This window comes from Sinocyclocheilus anshuiensis, unplaced genomic scaffold (genome assembly GCF_001515605.1).
Source record: "Sinocyclocheilus anshuiensis isolate Anshui unplaced genomic scaffold, SAMN03320099.WGS_v1.1 scaffold1449, whole genome shotgun sequence".
Classification (NCBI taxonomy): domain Eukaryota; kingdom Metazoa; phylum Chordata; class Actinopteri; order Cypriniformes; family Cyprinidae; genus Sinocyclocheilus; species Sinocyclocheilus anshuiensis.
This window is the reverse complement of record NW_015549696.1, coordinates 454625-467864: the sequence shown is the minus strand read 5'-3', so window position 1 is coordinate 467864 and position 13240 is coordinate 454625. Positions and strand designations below refer to the sequence as shown.

The following is a 13240-nucleotide window of genomic DNA, read 5'->3' as shown; positions in this document are numbered from 1 at the left end:
TATGTTTGCTGGTAAGATGTGTTTGACAGTTTGTGGTGTGGCAAATTGTGCACTGAGGTTTGTAATTTTATTAATGAAGAATGTGGCAAAGTCGTCAGCTGTTAGAGTTGATGAAGGAGGGGGAGGAGGAGGACAAACCTTACCTTAACCTTAATCCTCTCCACGCCAGGAGGCATATAAGGCCTGGACATTTTCTTTCCACTGCTTCCTGTCTTTAGCGGCTTGTTTAGCTCTCTCCCACGAAGGCCACCCCTCTCCATCTCTTTCCTTTTCAGCAGTTCTACGCCATGTTGTTTTTGGCCATCCTTTTCTTCTCCTTCCTTCTGCCCTCCAACCCAAGGCAATAGCACAGTCACTAGCTGGATATTTCCTCAGCACGTGTCCAATCCAGGTCCATCTTCTCCTCCTCACTTCATCTCGGACTCTCTCAGTCTCTGCCAATTCCAACACCCTCTCGTTGGTGACATGTTGTTGCCAGCGAATCCTGAATATTCTTCTGAGGCACTTATTCTGGAGGGTATCCAGTTTTTCCTCCTCTCCTTTAGTCAGCTTCCAAGTTTCACACCCATACAGTAGTGTAGGTAGTACCAAGGTATTGAACAATGTCACCGTGGTCTTCCTGCCGATGTCTCTGGCATAAAATACTTTGGCCAGCTTGTGAAAAGCTGCACTGGCCAGAGTTATTCTCCTCTGTATGTCAACTGTGCCACCTCCATCATGGATTACGTCCGCACCAAGGTATGTGAAGCGCTCCACCTCCTCCACACCATTCTGACCTACTGAACTGACCTAGAAAGTGCATCTTTCTCCTTGCTGTTCAACTTCATCACCTTGCACTTCTGGGCATTCAGTGTGAGTCCTACCCTTCCTGCATTTTCTTCCAATCTTGTGGTCTTCGTCTGCAGCTGGTCGAATGTCGATGATAGTAGGGCTATGTCGTCGGCAAAGTCTAGGTCCTCAAGTACTGTGGTGAAATTCCATCTTATGCCTGTCTTCTTGTTCTCTTGTTCTGCCTTATGACCCAGTCTATGATCATAATGAACAGGAATCCTGACATGCAGCAGCCTTGCTTGACTCCGGTAATCACTGGAAACCATTCCGTTTTTTCCCCTTCGTCTATCACTGCGCACTGAAAGTCTTCGTATAGTGCTTTGACTATAGCGATCAGTTTGCTTGGTATTCCATATTTCTTCATAATCATCCACAGGCTTCTTCTATCAATGGAATCAAAAGCCTTTTCAAAGTCCACAAAGTGAACGTACAATATGGCATTCCACTCGTTGGCTTGTTCCAGGATGTTTCGCAGGATGAAGATCTGATCAACAGTGCTCCATCCTGCCCGGAATTCAGCTTTCCGGAGGCATCCATCAACTCCATCCTGAATTATTGTGATCAAAATCGTACCAAGCACTTTGCTGGCTATCGGTAAGAGGGTCACCCCTCTCCAACTTCCGCAGTCTTGTAGGTTTCCTTTCTTTGGGATCTTGAAGATCAGTCCCTGTTTACATTGGTCCAGTACTCTTTCTTCCTGCCAGATACGGTCTAGAATTTGTTTCAGTTCTTTACAAGAGCCATCCAGGTCTGCCTTAATCATCTCTGCTGTAACTTGGTCTGGATTGCCCTCTTGATTTCCTGTTTTGTAGGCGATTCTACTAGAATCTGAAGAGTTTCTTCCCTCTCATTCTCTTCATCTTGTGGTGGTTCTAGAGGCCTTTCCCTATTTAGCACTTCCTGGAAGTGCTCTTTCCACCTGCTTAATCATTCTTCTTTCCTCTTCAGCAGTTTCCCATCTTTACTCTTAACTGCAACCGTCTTCTTGTGACTCTGTCCTGTCAGTTGTTTCACTATTTCATACAGCTCTTTTTTCCTGCAGTTTTCTGCTGCACTTTGTGCCCTCTGTGCCTTCTCTGTCATCTATCTTCTTTTGTCCTCCTTTACGTTCTTTTTGACTTATTTGTCTCTCTGCTTGTATGTTTCCTTTGAGCCTGTCCTTGATTCTTTCAGATTTTGTGTTGTGGATTTTTCCTTTTATCTCCTTTCTCTCATCAATAAGCTGCCATGTTGCCTTACTCATCCATGGTTTTTCTCTTCCATTTCCTGTAACCAAGGACTTCATCTGCAGCACCGACATAAGCCTTCCTCTGCTGTTCCCACATTGCATTTATGTCCTCACTTTCACCACTCTCATCCTTTATTTTGGTCAGCTTACTTCTGACTGCATCAGTGTATTTCTTCCTGGTTTCCTCATCCTTCAGTCGCTCAACATCCAGTCTTGGTTTGACTTTCTTCTGGTTCCTGTGCAGAGTCGCAACCTGATTCTCGTTTTCACCAAATAATGGTCACTGTTCACATCAGCACCTCTCTGCACTTTGGTGTCCAAGACGGAGGACCTCCACAGCCCGCTGATCATAAGGTGGTCGATCTGGTTCTTCACCGTTCCATCTGCTGATACTCATGTTGCTTTGTGAATGTTCTTGTGCATGAATAATGTGCCAGTTATGATGAGACCATTGATCTCGCAGAATTCACACACCCTCTCACCGTTGTCATTTCTAACTCCAAGCCCTTGAGTGCCCATTATCCTTTCATATCCGTTGTTATCTTGGCCAACCTTGGCATTCAAGTCCCCCATCACAATGATTATGTCTTGCCTGTTGCATTGGTCTACAGTCTGCTGCAGCATCTCGTAGAACTGTTCTTTCTCCTCATCAGCTCGCTCATTGTGTGGGGCATACGCCTGGATTACTGTCAGTCTCCTGAATCGAGAATAAAATCTTGCTGTGATTATCCTACTGCTGACAGGTGTCTACTCCATCAGTGCCTTCCCTGCTTGTTTACTGACTAGTATGGCAACTCCACTTTTATGCAGCTCCTCATCTCCTGCATACAGCACTGTTTGTCCTGTTGCCAGCTTCTGTCTGCCTGCTGCTGTCCATCTGCACTCGCTGATCCCGAGCAGGTCCAGCTTGTACTGATCCATCTCTCTGGCGATCTGTGCAGCTGCCCCCATTCTGTACATACTCCTAACATTCCAGGGCCCGATGGAGAGTTCTTGTTTGGGTGTTACTATAGATATCATCAGACACTGAGCTTCCCGAAGGCTTTGACCCCACGCCGTCTTGCTGCCATCACTGGCCATCTTAGCTTCACCCTGGTTACTTCTATTTGTAATGTCCATGGTATCTGTAACAATAATTTTTGACGGGAGAAGGTTGTTAGCCTGCTGCCCAACCCCCTTACTAGGAGGACCAGTGGTTTTCTGTCAGGGTTCCTTCCCTTAGACCATGTTGGTTCACAACACCTTATTCCGTATTTTTCTGTGTTATTCGGTGTACACCCACACAAGGGATCCCCTATCCATCACCCAGGGGACGCGCCTCTACGCCGTATGGTCTCAGCGCGAGGACGTAGTTGAAGAAACACCCTTATATGTTGTCAACGCCCCTGTGATGAGAGGTCTAGGGGTCTTGCCCAAATACTTTCATTGTTGTACGCCCAAATGATCTATGAAGGGCATATGTGTGATGTCATGTTTTGAAATTCCCCAAACTGAAAAAAAAAAAATTGGCTTTAATTGCTCACAGACATCAGTTTATGAGTTAATTGGTGATTTATTGAGCAAGATAATCAGTGGTGTAGATTTTCAACTACTACAGATTTCACTGCAGAAATGACAGCATAAAGAGTGTCTGTCTCAAACATAAGCTGAAGAAGTTAGGGTGTTACTGTATGCTGCAGTGAAGCTAACACACACTCTTTGGTTTGCCCCAAGTGCTGAGTTTGCATCAGAAGAGAAAAAAGCATACCGCAAGCCAATCTCAGCCGGTGGCATGCAGAGTATAAGAACTGTAAGGAAAGTTTAAGAATCTTATGTCGACACCGCAGTTCTGAGTTCAGGTAAAATGCCACTGATGTGGAAAAATCATTAGGGAGAGCAGGTATGCTTTAAGCATGCGTTACCCCATTGACTGGGACTACTGAGTCAGCACACTGCCCAAAAGGCTATCGGCACCGACCAAGTTTAAGACTCTTACTACACTTATGTTAATGGTTAGTGATTTGAACAATAAGTAAAGTTTGGCATGTGACTCATCCCACATGTTCATAATACAAACATAGAAGATACCTCAAATCACTTTTTGGGGAGAGGTGCACATTTCTAAATGATTGGATGGTTAAAGCTTTGTGGATGATAAAATGAGAAAATTTAGAGATCTGTTTTTGTAAAAACAACAATTAAAAATAATAATAAAATAATAAATTAGTAATAATTCCAAAGTGGTTATTTGGTACCCCTAGGCCTTAGCATCCTGGTAGGCTCATATTTGCAACATATAAGATATATGCTTAAAAAAATGTTTTACTTACAATCAGGTTTAACCTAGTGCTCTTGAAAGATGAAAAATCATGTGGCTACACGAATGCTACTGTTGGTACGAAATCGTCTCTCTGTTTAAGTCAATAGGATGTGACCTACTAATAGCACACAAACGACATTACGTCACAGCTGTCTCTAAGTCTATTTGCAAGCCTTCCTACAATAGCTGGCATAGCCAGCGATGACACAATGTACTGTAGTTCACATGAGGCTAATATGACATCTGTTTGCATTACGACAGTTTTCCCATTCATAAAAAGAACTGGCCCAGATTTCACCTGGAATATCTGAATTTCCACATGATTCATAACCTTCTAGCTGTAATCCAAAACAATTTCAAACACTTTTTTTACCCTGGTGGCCATGATATACTAATCCCAATATGACAAACAATACATAGCAACATAACTGAATTTAACTAAAGAGCTGAATGGGATTAGTTTCTAAATGTAGTATAAACATTTGTGCCAGCATACTAGATCTTTGTTTTACAACAAGACAACAGGACACATTTGTAAGGATTATGATGTCATATCAGCCTTTTGCATAATTTACAAACATATAAACTGTACTTTGTTTTACTAATGTTGGATGATAGTGTTGGTATGCAAAGTATAACACCTGATGAAGAAACTCATGATGCCTGGCAAAGAAACAAGGGGGAACTTTTTAACCCTTTTTTTAAAACTCACTAAGCATCTGATATGCTGCATGTTTAAGACTTTTGCGCATCACTATACAGTGTCAAATCGCACTTTAGTGTCTTTATTGCAGTGCTGTCTTTATAACACATTGCTTTTAATAAGCGCTTTCAAACATTGAACCAGGTAAATTACCATAAAATTGCCAGACTTTTCTGGTAAATGTACCACATCTGTATCACATCAACGGCTTCCATCTTTTGATTGTTAAAATTCACACATCAGCATCAAGATGTCAGTAAACTATGATGAAACTGTGATTATTAAAGAGGCAAGATGCTGTACAGTAGTGTACAAAGATGTCCGCCTAGCGCACATTTACATATGCTGCGTCCCAAATGACGCACTATACACTATGCACTTATACACTATGTACTCAACCGTGTAGCGTATGAATTATTTAAGGTTATTTTATCATTTATAATCGGAGACTGATGGCCCTCCACCTTTATGACGTAATTAAAGCTGCGACAGTTGAGTGCATGAAGTGTCCAACGTTCCACACTTCATTTTATTTATTTATTTTGGTTGGTTATTTAAGTGCATCATCCAGGAATTTAAAGTGCACTTTTTCTTTTTGTTATTTTCAGTGTCAACACACTACTCGCACTATTTATACTACAAAACGTAATAGAATAGTGCATAAGTACGCGATTTGGGACGCACCTATAAAAACAATTAAAAAGCATTTGAGAATTGTAATGAATGCTGAAATGAATGCTAGTTGCAGTAAAACACCAACAAATGTTATTCCTTTTCACCAAAACAATGATTATGGGGTAGATTATCAATTAATGAAGGCATATTTTCATGTGGTTCCTTGCACAATACTATGTTATGACCTCAAAACATGTTTACCAAGGTGCATGATTTGCAAACGAATACATTTTAGCTTTTGCATTACATAACCAGCTCTATTATGTGATTTCTGACACAGTAAACTTGCTCAGTAGCGCACCTGGTACAGAGTTGAATTCGCAATGCTGAGTGCTCAGGAACGAGTTGTTATAGAAGAGCAAAAAGACTTAAAAATCTAGCTAAAATGGCATGGTTGCCTCAGCAAATGCATTGTTATCTCACATTTACATATCTCACTGTCAGTTATGTTACTTTTGTGAGAAGGTATTAACATTTTGGTTTATAAAAGGTTTTGACTCGGATCCAAGTTTTATAAGCACTTTCTATCTAAGGATGTATCATTTTCTAGACAAGTTGAACCCTGTTTCTCAAAAACTCACATTCGTCTCTTTTATTTTGCTGTTTTATAAGCAAGATTAGGTCTGCTGGTGTGGAACAATTCTAATGAAAAACTTTCCCCAGAATAGCTGCTTTGTCCTGTTTAAGCAATCATGGAATTCTGTGGTCAGATATTTGTGTATAACGACACTAAAAACTTGCACTTGTCTCCTTGCAAGACATTCCTAGCTGTGCTAGTTTCATGTTTTCCGTAGCTCACTGATCTCTCATTTCGATTAAATAATAAAGCAATTTCCATTCAAATCAAAATGTCATGTCCATTTTAGGTAAGTACTCTACAAAATATCCTGTTAAATTATGGTAAAAAAAAAAAAATCACAGTAAAAAATACTACAAGATTTTTGGTATTATGTGATGCTTGTATGTTCAATTGTTTATTAGTTATGCAATAATTAATAATTTAATGGTTATTAGTTTTTACTTCCAAAATCATAAAATTAACAGTGCGTTGTTAAACCATTTATAATTTTTTACCAAATCAGTCTCAATTTTGAAAAATGTGTCTAAAAAAGGGACGACTTGCTTTTTTATTAGGTGAGCACTGAAAAAAGCTACGGGTTAAAACATTTGCTCCCTGTGATGTTTTAAACCTTTTTCACTATGCGAGTTAATATTAAATAAATCTTTACATTTTAATTATTTTTACCTTATCTTGATGTTAGGAAATAAATCAATTCTATATCATGCTCCTGCGAGGCCACTAGACAAATGTCATTAAGAAAATAGTAGCAGACCCTGCTTTAAGAGACGAGGGTGAACTGAATAAATAAATAAATAAGGAAGCTTGCTAACATTAGCACTGAGGACCCTGTTGCACAACTGACACTCTGACCCAATCCGTAATCCAGTTCTGGAATAAATAATGATATACAATTAGAATTATCTACACTCTATAATTTGGTTTAATTTTATACAGTTTATTTCCTGTACCATATTGGTTTAATTTTACTCTTTGTTTGCCATGTGTTCTCCAGGCCACGAGGATAATCCAGATAGCCTCCGGCACAGATATAACTTCATTGCTGATGTGGTGGAGAAGATCGCTCCAGCTGTGGTTCACATTGAGCTGTTCCGCAAGTATGTATCCTGAATCACACACTCCATTAATCAGTAATCTCATGTCTCAGAGAGGACATGTTTATCAGGACTATCTTTGACACTTATTGGTATAGTTCCATGAAGAACATTTAACATCAGTGGAAACTTTCCATTGCACGAAAAGGTCTTTAAAAGGTTTTTTAGATTATTAAAATGTTCTTCACACAAGAAAATGAAAGGTTCCTTTAAGAACTGGTTCTTTGAAAGGTTCTTTGAGGAGCCGAAGATGGATCTTCTATGAGAGCTCTGCAAAAACACCCTTTTGGAACATTTATTTTTGAAAGTGAACTTGATAAATTTTTATTTTGTTCTCATACTCTTTCACTGCCATCTTTAAGAGGCAGCACCGGGCAAAAACAGACATTCCGTCTGGTTTTGTCTTTTATTAGCCCTCTATCATCAATATAAATAGAATTACTTCTTCCATGTATGCGAGATTGCATCCATATTGGCCCTAAAACATCATTCTTATCAGCTAATAATTTCTCTCTGATTTTTGGAGATGGTTGAGAGGTTGATCTATGATTAATTGACAAAGATGTTGTTCCAGGAACATGATCCTCATGGATAAATCATGTTGTTTGTTTAAGTGTCAAGCGCTTCGTAAAAATCATTTTTATGGCATGATCCATTAATCTTTATCCTCATTGTAGAATAACATTGTTATAAAGTATCAAGTTTGATGTTTTTTCACTTGAATATAGATTGAATATCTATCACAATATCTTCATCATTGCATATGACACAGTTTGTGGAATGTAGAAAACAGCCAACCTCAATTTTAGGCTGTTGAAATTGAGCACTGCGGTAAAAAAAATCTGGAGAACAACCATCATGTTTTCCACAAATCACTTGTCAGAGGAAGTTCCTCCTTCGTCTGAAATCTAGCTGGAAAATATAGTCAAATCAAGAATGTTGAGCAACCATCATTCTTTGCCGTTCCTCTGTGGAAAGTTGTCTTACGGTATTATGAAAAGGTTGCTCCTCAAGAGTAATCTTCAAGAAGTTCTTCACTTTTCTTTCTTAGAATGATGTTCACCAAGCGGGAAGTGGCGGTGGCCAGCGGCTCTGGTTTCGTGGTGTCTGAAGATGGCCTGATTGTAACCAATGCCCACGTGGTAGCCAACAAACACCGGGTGAAGGTGGAGCTTAAGTCCGGCGCCACCTATGAAGCCAAAATCAAAGACGTAGATGAGAAAGCAGACATCGCTCTCATCAAGATAGACGCTCCGGTAAGTACCTGTCCGTATAGTATGTCACACTCAGGTCTTTTGGATACCACATATAAACTAAGACTCAGTTTGTTCCAAAATCTAGTGAGAACCCTGCATATGTAAGATTTTAGGGCATCATACTGTACCTTCTTTCATCCAAATTCTAGGGCAGCATTAGATGCATCCTTCATGGAGTAACCAAACTCATAATACATAGCAAGCCAGATAGCACACATACGTCTGCGAGATGTCTGTTAAAGGTCTCTTGATCTGGAAAGCATCTGCTGTCTACAAACATCTGACAGATGTCTTTCAGATGTCAGTTTTACATACATTCTAAATCATAAACATCTTAAAGACATCTAATAGATGTCTATTTGACATCTAAAAGGAAACGTCCTATAGACGTATTGCAGATGCGCAAACTCTCTAAAAAATATGTCTTGCAGATATAAATGCAGACGTCAAATAGACGTCTCCGAGATGTACGTGTGCTATCAGGTCAAGCTCAGTGGAAAAATCCATCCAAGATGATGGATGAATCAAGAAAAATGTAAATTCAATAAATAACATTTAATACCAAAAAGGTAGCTAAAAACAATCTATTACAAACAATTGACAGTTTTACCCATTTTTTTTGTGTGCTATGAATTTAATGCTTATAAGAGTATCACATATTTAGCTTAGCAACAAGCTAATGCCAAACTCCATTGAAATTAATTACTGTGCACTTTGTGAGGAGACTGTTTACATATGTATGATGTATTTACGAGTTGGGTGAATTCTGAATTGCTGATGTACCTTAAGTTTTTAACTCTACTTCGACAAAAAGATGAAATAAGAATGTGCATCAGGTGTGTTTTATGCTTTTAAAATGTTTTTATTTAATTCATGAAGGTACTGTGAATCAAATTGTTATATATTCTTCCATAATTGTACAATACTATCATATTTTGTACATGTGACTTAGGTAGTAATTAAAAATAATAATTAATTTACAAATTTACAGTCAATACAAATGCTGCATTTATTGCATCTGCCATATTTTCTCACTGACATGCCCTCAACTCGGGAAACTCTGGGCTCAAAGAAAGTTCAGAATTTCCCACTTGCAATCACGACTTTGTGTTTCTGTTCATGTGCATTCAACTCATGAATATGATATTTCTGACATGGCTTGAATGCACCATATTTTTGTGACATACTCAGATGAGCACTCAAGATCAGTCACTCAAGAGATTTTCATTTTCAGGAGCTTTCATTTTCAAGAGATTGATAAAATGCCTAGTCTTGTTGAATTACGGTAGCATCTGAGATTGTTTCCATGATGTAAGGTCTTCAGCAATGAATTGCAAACAAAATTCATGCCTGACCCCAGAAGCTGCCCTATCATCAGAGTAATCTCATGCCATTTCCCCCCAGAGTAAGCATAGAAGCAGGCAGAAATAGGCTTTTCTTGGCTCTGAGGATAATTACCCTGTTTTATAGGAAGGTACTTCTGTATCAGAAAGAGAGACAGATCCAGATAAGCCATGTTGAATTGCTCTTCTAAACAAGCCTGGATCCACACCCAGGCAGAGTCAGAAAAAACATGAAGAGACCATTTTGACAAGGGTTTGATTAGAGTTGCTCATATAACATTAAATTACACTCTAATGTAAAAAAGAGTGGAAAATGTAATTTTGCACAAAAAAGTTACACATACTGTTAAAGTATGGATGTTTCCAGTGCCTTCATAATTTATTTTAATTACACATATAATGAGTTGCATGTTTTATAGTTATAAAGTAATGAATCATAATGGTTATGCCTTCAAAAAATGGTTATGCCTTCAAAAAATAGTGCATTACATATGAACGACACCAAATATTGTGTTGTATATCATGTTATAATGCATTATAATGCAATAATGATAATGCTTTATAAAGCATTATAGGTTTAACCTTGCATAGGTAAGTATGATAAAGTACAATAAATGTGTTAAAAATATATTTTTAAAATATTTATGTAAAGCATTACAATTTAATTGTAAATCCTGAACAGTATCTTTTTAAAAAATAAGGTGCAAAAGTCTATATTCTATACAACAGAGTGACTATATTTACATTACACCACAGTCTCAAGTGCCTTAATGATTTTATAAAGTGGTTTCTACATAAAAATATTACAGATGCAAATCTTCTTTGAACAATTGTGGTGTCATCCTTCCACTAGAACATATACAGTAACAGTTTCCTTTCTGAGTGCTGCATAGAGAGATACACAGTAGATGGTTTCATGTTGTACAGTACGTGTAAATATGTCATGTATTTTAGTGCAGCTCGAATGCTGTACTGACCAATCAGCATCCAGGACCAAAACTACCAATTTCATAATCGACAGTATATACAAACTTTATCTAAAATATTATTGTAACAAGGTTCGTAGTCACGGGAAGAAGGAGGCGGGAACCGGCGAACATTCCCCTCGCAGCCTGTCGCGGAGGACTGTCGCGCACAAACAGAACCAAAACACAAAATAAAGTCCAGGCCTGGTCCTCTCTCGTCCAACACTGTCGTCACTCCTCCTTTTATACTTCCGGAGCTCCTCCGTGGGACTCGAGACCGGTGAGTGGTGCAGGTGTCGTGCATTAGCATTTACTCCACCGGCCTCGCTCCGTTCCCACGGCTCTCGGCCCCGCCCCTCTCGTCACAATTATCAAATATGTTAAAATTGTCATGGGCACATAATATCGTCAGGTAATAGTATAGTGGTTAAAAAATAGCATATGTAGTTATATAATTCAGATTTATTTACCTAATATATATAGGCAGCACTGACCCAGAAACTTATGATCGCAAGTGGTGCAGGATTTACTTAACAATATGCATGGCAATACTGTTTGTTGGGGTTTGGTACCAGTTACAGGCTTTTGTGCTGGCAGACAGCAGTGCCACGTCTCTGTAATTCCTCTCCGGACTCTCATGCATAACTCCCCCTTCCTCTCTGGCTCAGGTTCGGTTTAGTCACTGCCGTATTGTGAATAATTTATATTGGGTAACTGCCTCATATTCTTTTCAGCTTGAGTTTCATGCCAGAATTTGTTTGATTGGTTCATGTCTCTGTCACCACTGAGAATTCCTCTTCCTATTTAAAATTATATGACAGGACAGACATGGGAAATGTTCAGGCTGTTTCTAAATATGCTGCAGGGTTGTTACAGCAACCCTCTTGTTTGTCTGGTTATTTTTGGATGGAAGTCATTTTCAAACTCATTACGGATTATTTATGATGTCAAAAGGCTCTCAATGTATCCCTTCTCTAGAAAACCAAAGGGGCTGGGTTCACCCGCGGTTCGTTCGCTGCTGGGTCCGGTATGGCCGCACCAGTTGCACTGCCCTAAGGGCGGCCCTGTCTGCACTTATACAGAGATTTTCTTACTATTGGGAGATGAGAGGGTCTGTATTAATTACCATTGGAAAAAGCATAACAGCTAACTTGGATCACATGAGACACCTCAGCCAATCATACAGTGTCCTCTGGTCTCCTTCCTTACGTACCGCCAATACATATCTATGGCCGCAGCATTAGCATTAGCCGTTACGCTTTTTTTGCCTAAAGGTCACAGGCTTGCCTTCCAGTGGCTTTGGTTTCGATCTAATCTGATTCTTATTTTCTTATTCCCACTAAATTAGCCAATTCCTCAAACCAGAGAGAACATTGCAGCCTAAATCAACATCATTTCACATCCCAAAAACAGCTTGAGGAACTTGTTGACCTTGTTTTAGACAGCTTGTTGGATGTAGTGCACTTATGGCGCTTTTCCACTGCGTGGTACGACTCGGCTCGGCACGACTCAGTACTGTACGGCAAGGCACGGCACGGCTCGGTTTGCGTTTCCACTGCAGTTCAGTACTGCTTTAGAGTGGGCGGGATTATTCACATGTCGTTATAGTTGCACCTCCTCTATTGCCGCGACTCCTGAAAAACTTTTTCATTCCCCATCAAGCTCTCGCTGGATCCGCTCCTCTGCTATCAACGAGAGGAACATCTGTACTTCCTCAACAGACAACGAAACAGCCACTTTTTGGTTGTTAAAAAAGGTGCGCTTGTTCAAAACAGTTGCGTTCGATCCTTCGCTGGCTGTGCTGATTTAAATCTAGCGGTTCTGTTGTGTTTGTGTCGCAAGTTCAGTGACGCAGGTAGTGACGATTCTCTCCGGCCAATCCGTGATCAGCAAAGTTTAGACGGTACGGTTCACTTGTAGCGCTTTTCCACTGCATGGTACGGCACGGTACGGCTCGGTACGGTTCACTTTTTGGGGGTTTTCCACTGGGTACAGTACCTGGTACCTGGTACTTTTTTTAGTAGCACCTTGGTTGGAGTTCCAAGTGAACCGTACAGTTACCAAAACGTGACGTGTAAACTCTGCTGATCACGGATTGGCCGGAGAGAATCGTCACTACCTGCGTCACTGAACTTGCGACACAACAGACACAACAGAACCGCTAGATTTAAAGGGGTCATATGATGCTTTTTTAAAAATCATTATTTTGTGTATTTGGTGTAACAGAATATGTTGACATGCTTTAATGTTCAAAAAACATTATTTT

General features: G+C 39.7%; 1 protein-coding gene across 1 annotated transcript in view; it reads left to right on the top strand.

Annotated features, from left to right (window-relative positions):
• The window catches only part of LOC107660481 (serine protease HTRA1B), a 37834-nt gene that overhangs the window by 6698 nt on the left and 17896 nt on the right, over positions 1–13240 (top strand). Inside the window, exons 2-3 of the mRNA XM_016449791.1 lie at positions 7311–7413; positions 8462–8666. Of these exons, the coding sequence (XP_016305277.1) occupies positions 7311–7413; positions 8462–8666 (308 nt within the window). The remainder of the gene's footprint in view (positions 1–7310; positions 7414–8461; positions 8667–13240) is intronic.